Source organism: Doryrhamphus excisus, linkage group LG9 (assembly GCF_037039965.1).
Source record: "Doryrhamphus excisus strain RoL-2023G ecotype Guam linkage group LG9, RoL_Dexc_Guam_v1.1, whole genome shotgun sequence".
Classification (NCBI taxonomy): domain Eukaryota; kingdom Metazoa; phylum Chordata; class Actinopteri; order Syngnathiformes; family Syngnathidae; genus Doryrhamphus; species Doryrhamphus excisus.
The window spans coordinates 6967031-6987548 of record NC_136365.1 but is presented as its reverse complement, the minus strand read 5'-3'; the positions used below and the strand labels follow the sequence as shown (position 1 = coordinate 6987548).

Here is a 20518-nt window from a genome sequence, read left to right as displayed (position 1 = left end):
CTAATATTTATGGATGGATTAAAATGTATGACAATGTTTTTAGATTTCTTAAACGTTTTACTTTAAAATGTCAGCATTTTTTTTAAATAAATAAATGTTATGGTGTTAAATGTTTAGGAGCGCTATAAGAGCCATATCTGGCTCCCAAGCCATAGGTTCCCTACCCCTGTTATATCTTATTTAGTTATTTAACAGCCTTGAATTGCCTTATTGCAAACAAATCCACAGCACAGATGGAAAAACAAACAACGAGCCAGTAAAACCTGTTGAGCATACAATCTGAATAAACCATTGCTCTTCCTTGTATTTCTTTGATTACCCACCTTTCGTGCGGGAATGATTACTCTTAAAAGTGACACAAATACGAACAATCTCAGCACGCCTGGAGCACTCTCAAGCCCCGCCCCTGACAACCTCTGCAGTACAGAGGTGACATTTGTGTCACAAGACCTCACTCATGCACCTGTGTCTCAGGTGTCAACACACACAGACGCTGAAGCAGCTACGTGATTTGGTAAGACAAGTTTTGATTCCATTGTTTCCAACCTCCTCACAGTCAGATTTATTCTGGTAAATTGAGACAATAACATCCTTAGAACTGAGTAAAACATGAGATACTTTTTGTTGTGTGAGCCTGTTGTGTACCTCTGGGAACATCATGTCTTTTGGGAAATTGTACAGGAGGGATACATGTGCTGTACCTCATTAAGATACTTTCTCCTGCTTGTTTGCTAAATATGGTAGATTAGCAGTTAAGATGGTGCTTAAACTGATTTGACCACTACATTGAAGGGAACCCTACATAGATATTACCTTAATCTTATTGTCACATTCCTTTTCTGTCTTCCTGTTCCCGTTGGCAAGCTATGTCCTGTTGCCACCTTTAGCCCTTTCTAATGCAAGCTCCACTGATTTCGGATCAACATTTACAATAAAGCATAATGGTTTCTCACCAAATTTAACTCACCATAAAACGCGGATGCAGGCTCATGACGGTGTCAATGGTGATGACACAAAAGCATAAACCAGCTAGAGCCACGGCAGAAGGATAAAAGAGCTGTATGCGGCTCCAGGGCCGCAGGTTGCAGACTCCTGATTTATGTAGTATATACATGAACAATTGTAATGTTTTAAAGAGTAGCTTTAAATCTCAAATGGCTGTACATTCATTCACTAATATGCAGTAATGTAGATGCGGAAGTAAACGTCTTATCGCCAAGTTACTGGTTGACATATTTATACTCTGTGCTTGGATTCCATTGGCAATTTTTGGCATTTTACTGTAATAATACTCAATATATTAATAAGGTAATACATTTTCATTTTTATAATTTAGATTTATATTTTTCTAAATATTTACTAAGGTTTACTAAGGTTTACTGTTCAGAATTTATATTAAATTAATATATGTAGCGGTTGCACGGTGACCTAGTGGTTAGCATGTAGGCCCAGGAGATCGGGAAGACCTGCTTTCGATTCTCCGCTTGACAACTTGTCCATAGGTGTGAATATGAGTGTGAATAGTTGTATGTCTATATGTGCGCTGTGATTGGCTGGCGACCAGTCCAGGTTTTACCCTGCCTGTGATAGGTTCCAGCATACCCACAACCCTAGTGAGGATAAGCGATTGATGTGTGCCGGGTTCTTAAACATACATTTGGCTTCCAGGTAAGAACCAAATTCTAGTAATTCTAGTTTTGAGTTGAAATGGTTTGGTCGATGCTGTTTTAATTCTTATAAAATTGTAAGAAATGCCAAGAGAGCTTGGAAAGAAGCAAACATGTTTTCAAAGCTCTTCAACAAAGGCCTGACTTTAGTAAATAACACATTCATTACTCACAATGTTTGTCTAATCCTGCTAGAATAAGCTTGAACAAACACTGCTTTTACTTCACGACTGGCACACACACACCTCAGTGACACACACAAAGATGAATGTTGCAATAGTTTTAAAAGGGGTGAGAGCTCTTTGCGTGGGGCAATTTATTCATCTGTCCTATGTAATCATTACAAGTTGGTATGTCAGTCATCAGAATGCAACCAAGAACACGAGCAGAAAACAATGAGGAACAAGTACAGGAAATCAGGAACTGAAAATAAAGTGGAACTTCTAAAAGTCTTGTTGGAAATGCAAAACAATTGTTGCCATCCAAAATAATGTATTATCAAAACTAATTTAACTGTGTATGCAATTGTAGCATTCTCTACTGTCATACAAGTATAATAATTAATTAGCTACTCCATTTAGATGTAAACTTAATAATATAATTTTATGAATATCATAACATTGACTGACACCATTAATCTTATCGTCATAACTAAAAAAAAAAGTGAATGACTAAAATAATAAGTTAAGATAATAATCATAAGAGATGACGGACATGTTGATAGTTTGAATATGAATCTGCTTATTCCTGGGAACAAGCTTTCAAGTAGCCATCTATTTTCTATACTGCTCATCCTCACTAGGTAGGCGGAGGTATGCTGGAACCTATCCCAGCTGACTTCGGGCGAAATGCAGGGTCCCCGCTGGACTGGTTGTCATTCAAGTGTCATAAATCCCAAAGCAAAACACACCCTCAGAATTAATCCTTTAAAGCTTGATGTGCTGGTTTTAGGATGATTTGATGTCATGACAAAAATCTTGAGGTTACGGGCTAAGGACATCAACGTCAACATTGGGGACGCATCATGTCATGTTCCTTTGCCCTCGCTGTGTTGTTTTTTGTCTTAAAAAAAAGCATCACATGCTTTTTGTTTTCATTGTATGGAGACAGACAGTGTTGAATTTCAGCATTCTTCTCACTGATGCAAACAATGTCTGAGACTCTTTGTGTCGCACTGGGATGAAGGTCACAAATGGTTCTGGAAAAGTATCTGACTGGCCGCTCCCTGATTTCAATCAGCCACCCACTCACATTGCAGACTATTATTTAAGTCAGAACACAATCTACCCTCGTGCTCCGATAAAACACAGAGACCGTAAGCAGATGAGAATGGACTTTAAGTATGTTAACTTTATCAATCAGTCTTGAAGTTTAATTGTTGTCTTCATGTTGAGGTTTTCATCAGATGTCTCTGATTCTTTCCCCCAGATATTTGCGCCATAAAGCTCTCATCATCCTCATGAGACCAGTGGCATTATGAGATCAGGCTACATTTTCCTGCTCCTCTATCTCCTCTGGGGATGCTTTGGTAAGAGAAGATCATCATTATATGTCTATTATTTTCACACTATCAACACAACTGAACACAAAATGCAGTTTTTAAATGAAACTCTTTATTATTAAGGGAGAAAAACATCCAAACCTACATGGCCCTGTGTGAAAAAGTGATTTCCCACTAAACCAAATAAGTGGTTGGGCCACCCCTAGCAGCAACAACTGCAATCAAGTTTTTGCCATAACTTGCAATGAGTCCCTTAAAGCACTGTGGAGGAATTTTGGCCCACTCATCTTTGCAGAATGATTGTAATTCAGCCACATTGGAGGGTTTGAACTTTTTAAGGTCATGCCACAGCATCTCAATTGAATTGAGGTCAGGACTTTTGTTTATTGTTCCTTCAGCCATTCAAAGGTGGACTTGCTGGTGTGTTTTGGGTCATTGTCCTTCTACAGAACACAAATGACTTTAATTTTTCAAATTCAGTTTAATTTCATTGAGGTGTAGATCCAGCAAGTCTTCCAGCTAAATAACCCCAGACCATCACACTACCACCACCATATTTTACTGCTGGTATGATGTTCTTTGTTACTCCGGTTTCCTCCCACATTCCAATAACATTCATTAATTCATTCATTTTTTACCGCTTATCCTCACGAGGGTTGCGGGCATGCTGGAGCCTATCCCAGCTGTCTTCGTGCGAGAGGCGGGGTACACCCTGGACTAGTCGCCAGCCAATCACAAGGCACATATAGACAAAAAACATTCACACTCACATTCATACCTATGGACAATTTGGAGTCGGCAAGTAACCTAGCATGTTTTTGGAATGTGGGAGGAAACTGGAGTACCCGGAGAAAACCCACGCATGCACGGGGAGAACATCCAAACTCCACACAGAGATGGCCGAGGGTGGGATTGAATTCCAAAAACACGCTAGGTTAATTGGTGACTCCAAATTGTCCGTACGTATGAATGTGAGTGTGAATGGTTGTTTGTCTACATGTGCCCTGTGATTGGCTGGTGACCAGTCCAGAGTATACCCCACAAAGTTTCATATAAAAAAATAATTTTATGTTCAGCTGTGTTGTCATTGACTAATATTTGAGTATTTGATGAGCTGAAACATCTAAATTTGACAAACATGCAAACAAGAAATCAGGAAAGGGGCTAACACATTTTCCACACCACTGTATGCATTTTTTTAATGAATCTTTTCTGATGATGTGGTGAAAAAATAAAGAATAACTTCTTTTTTACCCTAAACAGGGCTGTCAAGTCAAAAAAGGTAAGATAACTCAATGAGAACAAATCAGTCTTTTCAATCAATCTTTTTTCCATGATCAAAATGTCATTTTTTTTGTCTGTACGTTAATTATCTTGCAACACGGATGCAGCCATGCGACCTGCAACTCAACCGCAACCTGCTCTGTGAGTGAAACAAATCACCTTCATCTCGTAGAATTCCGTGTTTTGTTGATTGATATCAAAATTCCTCCCGAAGCTACATACATCCTCTTTAAGGACAATCCATGATATTTTCATTCTACTTTTTCTTGCTAATGATAATGGTTACTTTTCTCCAAGGTACAAGATCCAGTGTCTGGCTTCCTCCAGTGTGTGGGCTTACCTGCATCAGATACTGGACAAGATCACATGCAAAACCTGAAAGAAATGCTGGAAGCAGCAATGGATGTGTTCACCTTTATGGTAGGTCACACCCACAACAGAATCTCCTTTATATGACTTAAGGAATGTCGTCAAAAATTCCGACCTGACAAGTTCATTCTTTGTTATCATGATTTCATTTCATGTCACGTGTAGAAAAAATATTTCTTCTAGCAACTTGAACTTGTGATGTTTGCTTGTGGATGCCAACCCATAATGCCAAACAAGTATTGCGGGCTCATACATCACAGAATATCACAGGAATCATGTGCAGATGTCAAGGGCCTGTTTGTACTGCAATCTGATTGAAAAGATTTGGATTGGATAATTGTTGTTGAATAGGTCCAGTCTGATTGGCTGGCTGCTATAAATCACATGGTGCTGCTGCCTCATAGTGTGCCATGTGATATCTGTCCGATATGTCTGATAAAGAGTTCCATTACTTAATTTTGCCAACCTTCTTTTACCTTTATCATCATTTTGAGAACAGAGGTCCAGTGCAAGTGAAGTGCCACTTTTGCGACTGAAGACAGCTTTGGAATTGAATCCCAAAGCGGAACCTCTCCAGAACGAGGCCCTGGTAGAGATGTGGCTGAAGATCAAGATTACACCATTGTTGAAATCCATCAATAGGCACTTCCTGGCCTGCCTCAGCACCAAAAACTTCAGCTGCTCCACCTACCAGATTGTGTATGTCTGCCACCCTTGGTGAGATGCGTGCTTTCATGCTAACTGCATTCTGGGGCTGTTTTGCACATTCTTGCAGGGTGAAGGAGCTCAGCCACCATTTCTCTGAGATGATTCCCGAGAGACAGAAATGGATCTACTCATTCTTCATGTACCCCTTCCTGTCGAGAGAAGGAGTAATGGGTAATGCCTTTTTGTTCATTCTTCTGAACTCTAACTAAGATTAACTAAGAGTCTACACCCCAATCATGTTTTGATGTTTTTTTCAAATCCACTGCAATGGTAAAATCATAAAAAGTCATTTTTTCAATAATTTTAGACCTAACTTTTTCATCTTTGACCCCAGCTACCACAAGCATTGTAAATTTGATATCATTTAAACCATCTTTTTCACATTGTTCTGGATCAACACAGAAAAGGTTTTAAAATGCCCGCTTCTGCAAATAGTGTACAGCAATTTTTCAAGGTTTATGTATGTAGAAGCCAGCATTTTCCTGCTTTTGCATCGCTCTGTATAAAATGCATCAACAATGAAAAACGAACATTGTCAGCTTTAACAAACTTTGCAAACTTTACAAATTTTGTGGTATCTCTGTGTGAAAGAGGCACACAGGTGGAAAACTGATATCGTTTTTGAGTGAACCTGTGATGCTAGGAGACCCGAGTTCAATTCCACCCTCGGCCATCTCTGTGTGAAGTTTGCATGTTCTCCCCGTGCAGGCGTGGGTTTTCTCCGGGTACTCCGGTTTCCTCCCACATTCCAAAAACATGCTAGGTTAATTGGCGACTCCAAATTGTCCATAGGTATGAATGTGAGTGTGAATGGTTTGTCTAAATGTGCCCTGTGATTGGCTGGCCACCAGTCCAGAGTGTACCCCTCCTTTCGCGACCCTCGTGAGGATAAGCGGTAGAAAATTAATGAATCAATATTTTTAAGACAAATTTGGTAAATAGAAACTAGACGGTTACTATAAAAAAATGGTAGGGTTATTTAATAGCTGCTCATTTAACTGCAGAAAAATATAAATGTAAAATATTCATACAGTTTGAAAAAAAGAAATTTCATTCATGACTGTCACTGGGCGGCCCGGTGACTCAGTGGTTAGCATGTTGGCCACACAGTCAGGAGATCAGGAAGATCTAAGTTCGAATCTCCTGGGCTGTTTACATGTGCATTGCCTGGGTTTTCACTCCAATTTCTTCCTACATTCCAAAATTGCCTACTGGTATTGGGGCGACGGCGTGGGTTGTGGGTTTGATCATGGTGCCATGATCATGTCGAAGTATCCTTGGGCACCCCCAGAGGTGGAAAAGTGCTATACAAGTGAAAGACCATTTACCATAGGTCCATAGTGGCAATGATTGTGCCTTGCAATTCGCTGCCAACCAGTCCAGGGTGCACCCCGCCTTTCACTCGAAGTTAACTGGGATAGGCTCCAGCATACCCCCCCCCACAACCCTCATTAGGAGGGTTAAAAAATGGACGGATGGCTGTCATTGGTACTCACACACACGTTGTAAAAGCAGTCTCAGAAAAGCGACAACAGTGTTCTGTTGTGCAGGTTGCGTGCATCCTAACGAAAGCAGTGAAGACTGGCTGATGAAGAATTTTGGTGCGTTCAGCGTTATGGCCAGAATGAACGACTTCTCAAAAATTAACATGATCTTTAAGGGGGTGAGTCCTATCGTCTGTCCTCCGTCTTTCTGTCTTACTCCATTCTGTCCTTTGCATCTTCATCTCTTGTCTTCATACAGTTGGAAGTTCTTCACCTGCTGTCCCCGGAGCAGAAGTTCGAGCTGCTGCGTAACCCCTATGTGGGAGGCTTGAGCAACGACTCCCTCCAGCTTGTATTTCACAGTTTGATTACAGAGGGCCCACCACACAACTATAGCGGAAACCAAAACTGGACAGCGCCTGGATACCATCGTCCTCCTCGGCCCAATGACCGCCCGTATTTGCCGTCATCCCCTCACAGCAGCTTCAGAGAGGTCTGTCAATTACGACTGCTGCTCCAGGAACTGTATAACTACAGTATATGCTCTCCTACTTTCAGGTGATGAGAGGCATCATGATGGCTGTCAAACCCATCAGCAGCTTCGTTCATGACTTTGTTTGGTTCACCAAACAGGTGCAAACATTTTATGATATAAAGATGAATAATTCATAATAATGATTATTGGCTATATTATGGTTCCTTACCCAATAAAGATGGAATTCACACATTCAGACAAAGCTTTAATTCACCAATAAAATATTAATTTTCCAGAGGAACGTGTCAGAAATAAGAGGCAGCACAATGACACAGTTCCTCCTCAACTGGACGCTGGCGGAGATGGCGAGCGTCTACAAGCCTAAGCATTCTCCGCCACCGCTTGTTGATGTGGAGACGCCAGAATTTGACATGACACACATGGAGGACTGGTACGAGCGCGTGGTGATGCCCGTTCTGAAGAGGTTTTCCAAGGATGAACAATCTCTGAGGAGTCACCATCTTCGGCTCGCCTTCCATTACATGTAGTAAGTCCAGCTATTACTAGCGCCACCTAGGGCCGGGTTTATTGTTACTTGATTACACCTGTAATTATAGTCATTTTAAACAAGGGGCAACACATAACTTCATAACTTTCGTCTCCAGTAAGATTGGATTTAGACGTTTTTCTCATAACATAATTTTATTTCTGTAAAATGACAACTCTATTTGTGTCAAATTTCAACTTTACTGTTAGTACGGAAGGTGTATTTTTGTTATGTCACAACATTGTTCTTGTCTTTGTAATATTTTTATGCTGTTCTCAAAAAATACCATATTTCATGTTGTGTTTGACTTCATTGTCTGAATGCCATTCAGGTTTCTATGTAAACAAGCGATACTTTATTTTGTCTTGCAGCCAAATGGATCACCATATTGACAGTGAACCTCCTGAAATCCAGGACATTTGTAGCGTCACTCTTGATGGGAATCCTTGCGGGGTAAATCTTTTTTTTTTCATATTATACTATATATCATTTCTCTTCATCCTTGTGTTTTGTTCTGCAGATGACGAACGCGGTGGAAAATGTGGCCCACATTATGCACTGTGCTGCTAAAACCGACCTGACCATGTCTGAGAAGAACATCATGAGGTTGATTTTGGAGCTGACAGAACGCCTCAACTTACTGATCCAGGAGTTTGCCACAGCAGTGAGTCTTTAAAGCAGTCCAGTACTCAAATAGGGTACCCACATATGGTGTATTTTTAAGTCATTTCCATGTACAATACAAAATATAGGACTGATTTTTTTGTGTTTCTAGAACTTCACAGAGGTGGCATATGACTTCAGGCATATAATTGAAGAGGCTAACTCCATCAGAGAAAACCTACAAGACCCGAATTTCATTACCATGTGGTTCTATGTCAAGTTGAGGCCTCTCCTGCCCAGCATTCCCAGAGACGTGCTTTTATGCCTCAGCAACAAGAACTTCTCATGTCCGGCCTACCAAACTATGTGAGATTTCTCCACCCAACTGCATCCAACTGTTTTAATCACATTATAATTATCTGTGACTCACATATATTTATATCTTATACATACATTTCTATCTATTAAAGCACACATCCTTAGGAACCTAGGGTACAGTAGCGGAGCACATCCTACGTAGATGGCTTACCAATATTAGTCATGAATATTAATGTGGAATATTTGTCATTTGGTACTCTATTTGTGCAGTGTTGCCCTCCTTAGCAAACACATGAGTTACTGGGGTCCCGATTCAGAGCACCACCAAAACATCTACCACAACTTCATCTACCGTTTCATGCAGCGTCACAACATATCCGGTGAGTAAACAAGTGGTTAGAGCGTAGGCCACACAGCTAGGAGACACGAGTTTGATTCCACCCTCTGCCATTTCTGCGTGGAGTTTGCATTTTTTCTCCGTGCATGCGTGGGTTTTCTCCGGGTACTCCGATTTTGTTTAATAAAATTAATTCTTCTGGGGCAAATGATCATTACAATTAGATCCACATGTTTTTATGCCACTTATGTTTCCATTCTAATCAGGTTATTTAGAATTTTTAATGATTGTATGTATGTTTCAGATGTATGTTTCTCAGCCAATAACAGCACAGAATGGCTTTTGAAGAACTTTGGTTCCTTCTTGCACGTTGCCCAAGTCAAAGACTTCTATTACCTCAACCCATACTTCTCAGGAGTGAGTTGGATTAGAACTTTAAATGAAGCGAACGCTCAGCTGCTGACTTTAATGACTGACTCTCCTTTCTAGCTGGATGTTTTGGCTCTACTGTCTCCCAGACAAATGGCCCAGATGATTATCCTACCTCTCCCGACTCCTCCTGATAAGGAGGTGGTCATCAATGAGGTGTTTGACTTCCTGCAGGAGTCCCCCAGAGACAGAGGACTACTAGACGTCCTGCGGGCCATGGTTCCGCTGGCTATTCAGGTAACTGCACTGATGGCCCGATGGTGATGAAGAATCAGCAGTATTTAACCACCAGGAAGGTTAACGATCACATTATTGATTTGGCAGGAAAATCCTCCCTGTGCTACCTACAAAGCCATGTAAGTAATCATTATGCTGTACATTACTGATAAATAATGACATAATCTACTACAAATGTATGCGTTTGCTATTGCATCAATAGAATAGAAGCATATTTTATTGATGGAACCAATACTATTGTTTTTGAACTACTTTTTGTGTTTGTATTTGCAGTTTTGAGCGTCTGCAAAGCATCATGGTGTCTGTACCACCTGACTTGGAGCCATACATCAGGGCAGAAGTGGACAGACTCATCCGGAATGCTCCACTGGGTAAAAAAAACTTTTGACAACAACAACAACATCATTATCAATACCTGTTTTAGTAAAAAATATGTATTTATTTTAAGACAAAAAGACAAAATTAATTTCAATCAGGTTTTCTCTGCATCTCTGATTTGTGTGAGTGACAGGAAGAAAAGCTCTGACTAGTTTGCCATTTGGCCACCTGCTGGTTAGCATACTGTATAAATCTTTAGACCCTGCATATATGACCTGTTCAGTTTTCTAGGGGAAAAATATTTGCACATTCAGGTAAATGCACTATATTGCTGTATGAATATGAGTGATATAAACTAGAGCTGAACATGTCTGTTTCTATTCCAGATTGTGTGCCAGAAAACATCAGGGTAAGATTTTGTCCATCAACACAGTGACTTTTTCTGATGGAAATCTATTTCAATTCAACTTGATCCCATTTTGTTTCATCCATAGTGCCAACTGAACGTCATCAATGGTAAACTGACAACTTGTTCTGTTATAAATTAAGCATTGGGCTCTATCCTAATTACCCAATAGACCTATGTAAAAAAGGAATGCCAGTATGCCAGTTACACCCACAATATATAATATATGTACAGTGAAAATCAAGTCATAAACCTATGACAATTATTTGTATTTTCCCCCCAAATGTTGTATAGTTTCAGGAAAATATTTTGATATGTAATTTTGGCCTGACTCATGGTGTCATCTAACAAAAAACGGTAAAATAACGACACTAGAACTTAACACTCAAAAGGTAGGTAAGAACTATACAAGACAAGTACCAATACGAGTCTAAAATAAAAAAAATATATTTTAACTGCATCCCATAATGCATTTGTTCCCAGCAAAGTATTTCATTTGTTACTGCTGCTGGGTTCCTACAGCAAGACACACTCCATGTGGCCTCCACCTTAATAGGTGTAATGCCCCAATTATTGACATATTTTTCCCATCCATTTAGAACAGGCATGGCAGCTGTAAAACTGCATAGGTGTTTAGTTTGCTTATCTTTTTTGTGGATGCAATTCCCCTCTTTTGGGGGTCCCTCAACCCCCACAACAAGCAAAATGTCTGGAAAGAAAGGCCATGGTGACATTTTGTATATACACCATAATTTACAGTAAGTAAACAGTCCCTGGGGCCACTAAGTGAGGAAATACAGTACATATGTGAAATAATTACAACAACATGGCCACCATATCTGAAAACATTTGAATTGTATGTAATTTTGCAGAGACTGACACCTGCAAAGGAATCAACAGGTAAGCCAAAACTCAAATTTCTTCATACTGCAAGCTGTGTTGTTGTTGTGCTAACATGCTATTCACTCAGCGATGAGCTTCAGTTGTACTTGAGCACATCTTTGGAGGTCCCCTGCAACTTTACCCTGGAGGAATATGCTTGTGCACATGTAGGTGGCTCATTTTGGTATTTTACGCATCATTGAATTTAAGATGTTGATGTTGGACCGTGTGTGACTGACCTTTGACCGGTCTCACATATCCACAGCTGCCAAACTTCACATCCAATCAGCTGGCATCCCTTTTGTCATGTAATCTGTCCGGCAACAGCACACATTCCATAGTGCTGTGGAAGATCATGCTCACTGATCATAACGCCATCTTGGATCCAGCTTTGGACATTCTGGCCGATAAGGTTAATAAAATAAATGAAAAGTATGAATGAAAACACATAATAAGCCACGGTTGTATATCTCATCACAGCCCATAAATGAGATTGTACCGTCAGCGGCAACCATTTTGGATGTGATTGGAGAGATCCGATTGGCCTTATTGGACGATGAACAATTGAGGAACAGCAGCATCATCGCCCAGTGGTTCTCCGTTCGACTCAGACACTTCCTGCCCTCGGCATCCACGGGTTTCCTGCGATGTCTAAGCCACAGGAACATTAGCTGTCAGTCATACCAACAGATGTAAGCGAGGAAGATGATTACATTACATTTATTCATATTACATTCATTTACCTTAACATCTTACTGTAATCTCCACAAAAAGTATTTCTATCTATAAAGTATTTCTATGAATGTTTAATGTCAGCCTGCAGGTATTCAAGCAGAACTTTAACAGGAGCACTGAGTGGCAGCATATGGTGATCTTGGGGGATTTCATCCTAAGTTTTCTGTCTCGTCCACACTCAGGTGTTCGTCTATCTCTCTTTCTCTTTATTATTTATTAAAAAAAACACACACATTAGTAAAAGTCGTTATACTTTTACTTTGTGCAGGCCCTGGCTGCCTGTCCGGATACAATAGCAGTACAGAGTGGCTAATGGACAACGTGGGTCCATTTTCTCAGTATTTGTCTCTCCAGGAGATCTTACAGCTCAACCCAGAGTTCAACCCTGTGAGATATCTTCCAGACCAGTGTTTGTTATAATCCTATGATCACCAAACCTCCTCATAACACCTTTGTTTGTGTGTCTTTAGTTGGAGGCCCTGTCACTTTTGACTTCATTGCAACGTGTGCAGCTGCTCCTCTTGCAGCTTCCCACTCTTCCAGAGCAAAATGTCATCATCAATACACTGTTTGATCACCTGACTGCCTCACCTGAGGAGCAGAAGAAAATCCCTGAATTCCTTGCACTTCTTCACGAACACCTTGAAGCGGTACTAAACAATGGTGAATTTGAACATGGAGGTGATTCCTATGTTTATGAACTTTTTTTTCCCTTCTTAGGGTTTCAATAGGAACCTTTCCTGTTCTGCATACAAAACACTGTGAGTTCACACCTAAAGTCATTTGCTCAGCCTCAAATGTGTCACAGGAATGATATGTTCATGCCTTACCTTGTCTTACTGATGTTCCAGCTTTGCCAGAATGGACTTGGCGCTGGTGAAAGTTCCACTCGATGTGGCTTCATTCATCACCGACAGCAAAGTGAAGCTGTCTGAGCTCATTCCGACTGGTGAGATGCACACCCGACCTAATGAAACACATGCTACAATATGCTATTTGCCAGGAATAAGGGCTGAAAGATGGCACCAAGAGGCGTAGACAAACAGCAAGACAAAAATTATACCTTAGCGTAGGCTATTTGAAGGGTGACAAATAGGCATGTTGCATGGTATCACCAAAAATCAGTGAAGAGCGAAAGCAGAATGAGTAACAGACAAAATGTGACAACGAATTGTGTAAGAATGAAATGGCAGTTACTTCAAACTGTTTTGTCTATAACAGCTTGTCTGTGTTTGTTTATAGGTTGCATCATATACAGCCGTGAGGTGATGATTCATGATACCCATTTTTTAATGGTTGACACTGATTTCATAGCAATATAACTTTAACAAACTCTATTCTCCCCAAATCCCCACCATCCCACCCCCATCAGTGCATAGTGACCTCATCCAATGGTAAGTCAGTCATTTATTTAGCTTCACCTGTAAAGAAATACATCATTGTCACTCACTCAGGTTGTTGTTGTTGTTGTTTACAGAGACAGAGATTTGTATGGGAGTCAACAGGTGAGAAAAGTTTTTACACAGAGTCCGAGAATCAGGCCTTTGTAGGTTTTCTTTGGGTACACTGACTTAATCCTGTACATCCCCAAAAAATGCATGTAAGGTCTATTGGAGACTCTAAATTGTCCATAGCTGTGAATGTGAGTAGTTGTTTGTATTCACAGTATGTGCCCTGTGATTGACTGGCAACCAGTCCATGGTGTATTCAGCCTCTCACCCAAAGTCAGCTGGGATAGACCATTTCTGGGCCTGGTGACATCATAATATGAAAATTAGATTAGTGAAGTTACTGTCATCACAAGCTTTGGATCATACTGATGATTTTTCTCATTTATAGTTGGCATTTATCGGTAACCATTTTCAAGCTACAACCTTTTTGAAATATCAAAACTGGCTATTTTCTTTAAAAACCTCTAGCGCATAATAATGAAATGTGTTCAGTTAATGTAATTGTAACATTTCACGATCATTAAAAAAAACAACAAAAAAAAACAGCACAGCGCTCCAGCTCCACCTGGACAGCGACACATTGGAGGGACGTTTCTGTGACTTCGCAGTGGAGGAATTTGCATGTGCATCAGTAAGCTTTCTGATTCTATACTGGAATGTTTGAGTGTGTGAAGTCCACTCGTCATTCACTTCCTCTTTGACCACACAGCTTGTGGCGCTAACAGCCCAGGATCTGGCAATGATACTCAAGTGTAACCGCTCAGCCAACTCCAGCGGCTCCACACCAATCTGGAAGCTCCTCCTTTCCAAGACATCTCATGTGCTCAATGAGTCTTTGGATCTTCTCACCAACATGGTACTACAATACAAAAATATTGTGATTACTTATTAGAACCACATGTCACATGTGTGTTTCAATTTTCAGATGTTTGATCCAAGAAATCCTGCAGCCTCCATAATTTTGGATGCGATTGGAGAAGTCCGTTTGAACTCCTTCCCGGATACCTACGTTAATGACCCAGACTTCATCAATATCTGGTTCAACCACAGGCTCCGCCCTTTTTTACCTGCAGTTTCACCAGACTTCCTGTCATGTCTCACAACCAAAGATTTTACCTGCAACACCTACCAAGAAATGTAAGACATTGTCCTTACATATAGAACACCCTAGAACAGACTATTTCTATTGAACTTATTTTCTTTCCCAGTGTGCAGACGCTGAGTCATGTCAAGCCAAACATGAGCATCATCGTACAAACAGCAGTACTGACACGCTTCATTAAGCCCTTCTTAACTCGTAACGATACAGCTGGTGAGTATGCGTTCTTGGCGTCTATGTAACAGCAGGTAATGCAGTCACATGATGGATGTACTGTAAGACAAGAACTACAACTGTTCACATACTTGCCTTGCAGTGTTTCTCATACATACATTTATTGGTGGCAAGACCCTCAGTTCACGAGAAGGGATAATACATGTGATTGGGTCTACAAAAACAAGATGGGATTTTAGCTTTACTTTTAAGAAGTACAAGTATTGTATATATCACAATATATTGTAATATACTAATATAATTTCTACTACAATACACAAGACCCTGGCTGCCTGTCCGGATCCAATAGCAGTACAGAGTGGCTAATGGACAACGTGGGTCCATTTTCTCAGTATTTGTTGCTCCAGGAGATCTTACAGCTCAACCAAGAGTTCAACCCTGTGAGATATCTTCCAGACCAGTGTTTTTAATCCTATGATCACCAAACCTCCTCATAACACCTTTGTTTGTGTGTCTTTAGTTGGAGGCCCTGTCACTTTTGACTTCATTGCAACGTGTGCAGCTGCTCCTCTTGCAGCTTCCCACTCTTCCAGAGCAAAATGTCATCATCAATACACTGTTTGATCACCTGACTGCCTCACCTGAGGAGCAGAAAAAAATCCCTGAATTCCTTGCACTTCTTCACGAACACCTTGAAGCGGTACTAAACAATGGTGACTATGAACATGGAGGTGATTCCTATGTTTTTGAACTTTTTTTCCCTTCTTCTTAGGGTTTCAATAGGAACTTTTCCTGTTCTGCGTACAAAACACTGTGAGTTCACACCTAAAGTCATTTGCTCAGCCCCAAATGTGTCACAGGAATGATATGTTCATGCCTTACCTTGTCTTGCTGATGTTCCAGCTTTGCCAGACTGGACTTGGCGCTGGTGGAAGTTCCACTCAATGTGGCTTCATTCATCACCCACAACAAAGTCAAGCTGTCTGCACTCATTCCCACTGGTGAGATGCACACCAGACCTAATGAAACACATGCTACAATATGCTACATTCTGTATTTTATACACAAAATGTGTCCTTTTGACCTCGTAAATACATTGTTTACTTGTGGATCACGTCCAATAGTTACACAATGACGTCCAATAAAATAACTGTATGTGGAATCCGGTCAAGTGTGACTAATGACAATCGGCAAACAGATGTGTTGCAATTTATCGCCTCCAACCAGACATCAGTGATGTAGAACAAAGCAAAAGCAGAGTGACTAACACAACAAACGTGATAGAACGTGACAACAAATTTGTGCAAAAGATGGTGTTTCAAGAAATTACTTTTATTTCAAATTGGCTGTTTGTCTGTGTTTCTTCACAGGTTGCATCATATACAGCGGCGAGGTGATGATCAATGATACCCATTTTTAAGGATTGATTTTGTAACTTTACTAATCCTTCTCTCTCTCTGTCTCTTGCTCTCTCATTCTCTGTCTCTCCCTCTGTGTCCCCCATTAGTGCATTGTGACCTCATCCAATGGTAAGTCATCTCTTCAGTTTCTCCTGTAAAAAAAATGCATCATTGTCACTCACTCATGTTGTTGTTGTTGTTTACAGAGACAGAGATTTGTATGGGAGTCAACAGGTGAGTTTTTTCATAACATAAAGCCAATAGCAGGGGTGCAGACAGGAATTCTGGCAAATCACATCCCCCTTGCTTTAAAATTTTTTTTTAATATTAATGATCTATTTTTGGGGAGCTTTGAATTCTCTTGACGTTTCCCCATATCCTTGGCCAGTACTACTCTTAAATAAATAATTAATCCATGTGATCGGTATCTGTATCAACCGATTTCATTCATGGATGATAGGTATCAGAATCAGCAGCAAAAAACCCTGATTGGAGCATCCCAACATACTACGTATATAATTAATGTAATTGTAACATTTCATGATCATTTCGTGATCAACAGCACAGCGCTCCAGCTCCACCTGGACAGCAACACATTGGAGGGACGTTTCTGTGAATTTGCAGTGGAGGAATTTGCATGCGCATCAGTAAGCTTTCTGATTCTATAATGGAATGTTTGAGTGTGTGAAGTCCACTCGTCATTCATCTGCTTTGCTCTTTGACCACACAGCTCGTGGCGCTAACAGCCCAGGATCTGGCAATGATACTCAAGTGTAACCGCTCAGCCAACTCCAGCGGCTCCACACCAATCTGGAAGCTCCTCCTCTCCAAGACATCTCATGTGCTCAATGAGTCTTTGGATCTTCTCACCGACATGGTACTACAATAAAAAAATATTGTGATTACTTATTAGAACCACATGTCACATGTGTGTTTCAATTTTCAGATGTTTGATCCAAGAAATCCTGCAACCTCCATGATTTTGAATGCGATTGGAGAAGTCCGTTTGAACTCCTTCCCGGATACCTACGTTAATGACCTTGCCTTCATCAATATCTGGTTCAACCACAGGCTCCGCCCATTTTTACCTGCAGTTTCCACTGACTTCTTGTTATGTCTCACAACTAAGAATTTAACCTGCAACACCTACCAACAAATGTAAGACATTGTCCTTACATCTGGAACACCCTATTAATCATAATTAACTAATTCTTGGACTATTTCTTGACCCCAGTATAGAGACGCTGAGTCATGTCAAGCCAAACATGAGCATCATCGTACAAACAGCAGTACTGACACGCTTCATTAAGCCCTTCTTAACTCGTAACGATACAGCTGGTGAGTATGCGTTCTTGGCGTCTATGTAACAGCAGGTAATGCAGTCACATACATGATGGATGTACTGAAAGACAATAACTCTTCATCTCCTTGCCTTGCAGTGTTTCTCATACGTGAATTTATTAGTGGCTGCCCAAATACATTTTTAGTAGGGGTGTCACAAGACCCTCAGTTCACAAGAAGCGACGATAAACAATGTTGGGTCATTGAGAAGACATAATTTTAACATTACTTTTAAGAAAAGTACAATGACAAAAAACATTTAATATATTGCAATATACTAATATAATTTCTACTACAATACACTCTTCCGCACTTTGTGTGTATGCTGCCAGCTGTGCCTCCACCCACTGAGACAAAGAGACTGTATGACTGACAAAAGGGCTCTGTTCATGCCTTTGTTCTATGGAACAAACACACCAAGGTGCTGAAACCAATGCACAGAGTGAACTCTCTTCCTGCCTGTTTTGACAATTTTAGCCTGGCTAACTTTCCCAATAAGATGTCAGCCTCTGCACACATTGCTAAGATGGAGTCACAGATGCAATTCCAACTGCATATGCAAGATATTTAAATGACATGGTTATTTTGTTTACAAAAGGTAGACATGGGGCAAACAGCTCTTATTTTGAAGGAAAGTGTGTTGTGTTCCGTGTGTAGAGAATGTCTGGTGATCTTATGGGAATTCATCGAGTTTAGTGTCTCGTCCAGACTCAGATGTTCGTCTCTCCCATTTCATTTCATTTTCTGAAAGACACATTAGTAAACGTTGGTATACTTTTCTTTGTGCAGATCCTGGCTGCCTGTCTGGATCCAATAGCAGTACAGAGTGGCTAATGGACAACGTGGGTCCATTTTCTCAGTATTTGTCTCTCCAGGAGATCTTACAGCTCAACCAAGAGTTCAACCCTGTGAGATATCTTCCAGACCAGTGTTTGTTATAATCCTATGATCACCAAGCCTCCTCATAACACTTTTGTTTGTGTGTCTTTAGTTGGAGGCCCTGTCACTTTTGACTTCATTGCAACGTGTGCAGCTGCTGCTCTTGCAGCTTCCCACTCTTCCAGAGCAAAATGTCATCATCGATGCACTGTTTGATCACCTGACTGCCTCACCTGAGGAGCAGCAGAAAATCCCTGAATTCCTTGCACTTCTTCACGAACACCTTGAAGCGGTACTAAACAATGGTGAATTTGAACATGGAGGTGATTCCTATGTTTATGAACTTTTTTTCCCTTCTTCTTAGGGTTTCAATAGGAACCTTTCCTGTTCTGCATACAAAACACTGTGAGTTCACACCTAAAGTCATTTGCTCAGCCTCAAATGTGTCACAGGAATGATATGTTCATGCCTTACCTTGTCTTACTGATGTTCCAGCTTTGCCAGAATGGACTTGGCGGTGGTGGAAGTTCCCCTCAATGTGGCGTCATTCATCACCGACAACAAAGTCAAGCTGTCTGCACTCATTCCCAGTGGTGAGATGCACATCAGACCTAATGAAACAAAAGACAGTCACAGAGCATTTGTCATAGAGCGAAGCCCCGTGTTGAGGGCAAAAAAGTAACTTAAGTGGAAGTAGAAACAGCAAAAAGAAAACCTCCAGCATGGGGAAAAACTGGAAATAAAAAACAAACCAATGAGGCCAGGAATAAGGGCTAAAAGATGGCACCACGAGGCGTAGACAAACAGCAAGTCAAAAATTATACCTTAGCGTAGGCTATTTGAAGGGTGACAAATAGGCATGTTGCATGGTATCACCAAAAATCAGTGAAGAGCGAAAGCAGAATGAGTAACAGACAAAATGTGACAACGAATTGTGTAAGAATGAAATGGCAGTTACTTCAAACTATTTTGTGTATAACATCTTGTCTGTGTTTGTTTATAGGTTGCATCATATACAGCCGTGAGGTGATGATTCATGATACCCTCTTTTTAATGGTTGACACTGATTTCATAGCAATATAACTTTAACAAACTCTGTCCTCCCCAACCCCCACCCTCATCAGTGCATAGTGACCTCATCCAATGGTAAGTCAGTCATTTCTTTAGCTTCACCTGTAAAGAAATACATCATTGTCACCCACTCAGGTTGTTGTTGTTTACAGAGACAGAGATTTGTATGGGAGTCAACAGGTAAGAATAGTTTTTACACAGAGTCCAATAATTAATCCTATACATCCCAAAAACATGCATGTTAGGTCTATTGGAGACTCTAAATTGTCCATAGCTGTGAATGTGAGTAGTTGTTTGTATTTACAGTATGTGCCCTGTGATTGACTGGCAACCAGTCCATGGTGTATTCAGCCTCTCACCCAAAGTCAGTTGGGATAGACCATTTCTGAGCCTGGTGACATCATAATATGAAAATTAGATTAGTGAATTTACTGTCATCACAAGCTTTGGATCATACTGATGATTTTTCTCATTTATAGTAGGCATTTATCGGTATCCATTTTCAAGCTACAACCTTTTTGAAATATCAAAACTGAATATTTTCTTGAAAAAACTCTGGCGCCTAATAATGAAATGTGTTCAATTAATGTAATTGTAACATTTCATGATCATTAAAAAAACAAAAACAACAGCACAGCGCTCCAGCTCAACCTGGACAGCGACACATTGGAGGGACGTTTCTGTGAATTTGCAGTGGAGGAATTTGCATGCGCATCAGTAAGCTTTCTGATTCTATAATAGAATGTTTGTGTGTGTGAAGTCCACTCGTCATTCATCTGCTTTGCTCTTTGACCACACAGCTC

The 20518-nt window shown here is 40.5% G+C and overlaps 2 protein-coding genes across 2 annotated transcripts; both read left to right on the top strand.

Annotated features, from left to right (window-relative positions):
• The first annotated feature begins 345 nt into the window (after positions 1–345).
• On the top strand, positions 346–20453 carry LOC131140343 (uncharacterized). The gene is made up of 44 exons (XM_078793134.1): positions 346–514; positions 3096–3195; positions 4432–4593; positions 4750–4872; positions 5321–5520; positions 5597–5700; positions 7080–7192; positions 7273–7506; positions 7572–7646; positions 7785–8035; positions 8407–8488; positions 8556–8699; positions 8811–9004; positions 9227–9336; positions 9598–9710; positions 9783–9959; positions 10047–10078; positions 10233–10330; positions 10664–10686; positions 10772–10793; positions 11556–11583; positions 11654–11732; positions 11831–11977; positions 12046–12257; positions 12382–12482; positions 12569–12687; positions 12771–12950; positions 13021–13061; positions 13152–13249; positions 16395–16417; positions 16532–16553; positions 16631–16658; positions 16987–17071; positions 17155–17301; positions 17371–17582; positions 17659–17762; positions 18555–18673; positions 18757–18936; positions 19009–19049; positions 19140–19237; positions 19648–19670; positions 19769–19790; positions 19868–19895; positions 20348–20453. The coding sequence occupies exons 4-44, from the start codon at positions 4819–4821 to the stop codon at positions 20451–20453; spliced, it is 4269 nt and encodes a 1422-aa protein (XP_078649260.1). The 5' UTR covers positions 346–514; positions 3096–3195; positions 4432–4593; positions 4750–4818.
• On the top strand, positions 13659–16266 carry LOC144899851 (uncharacterized). The gene is made up of 11 exons (XM_078793754.1): positions 13659–13694; positions 13778–13805; positions 14298–14382; positions 14461–14607; positions 14677–14888; positions 14960–15063; positions 15346–15464; positions 15545–15724; positions 15797–15837; positions 15928–16025; positions 16223–16266. The coding sequence occupies exons 2-11, from the start codon at positions 13792–13794 to the stop codon at positions 16264–16266; spliced, it is 1044 nt and encodes a 347-aa protein (XP_078649880.1). The 5' UTR covers positions 13659–13694; positions 13778–13791.
• Positions 20454–20518: the final 65 nt, after the last annotated feature.

Coding starts and splice junctions, on each gene's coding strand:
- LOC131140343 (XM_078793134.1), top strand. CDS start 4,819: ATGCAAAACCTGAAAGAAATGCTGGAAGCAGCAATGGATGTGTTCACC. Junction 9,960..10,046: donor TGGTTCCGCTGGCTATTCAG/GTAACTGCACTG, acceptor TTGATTTGGCAG/GAAAATCCTCCCTGTGCTAC. Junction 12,483..12,568: donor TCTGTCTCGTCCACACTCAG/GTGTTCGTCTAT, acceptor TACTTTGTGCAG/GCCCTGGCTGCCTGTCCGGA.
- LOC144899851 (XM_078793754.1), top strand. Junction 14,608..14,676: donor TGGATCTTCTCACCAACATG/GTACTACAATAC, acceptor TTCAATTTTCAG/ATGTTTGATCCAAGAAATCC. Junction 15,725..15,796: donor TTCACGAACACCTTGAAGCG/GTACTAAACAAT, acceptor CCTTCTTCTTAG/GGTTTCAATAGGAACTTTTC.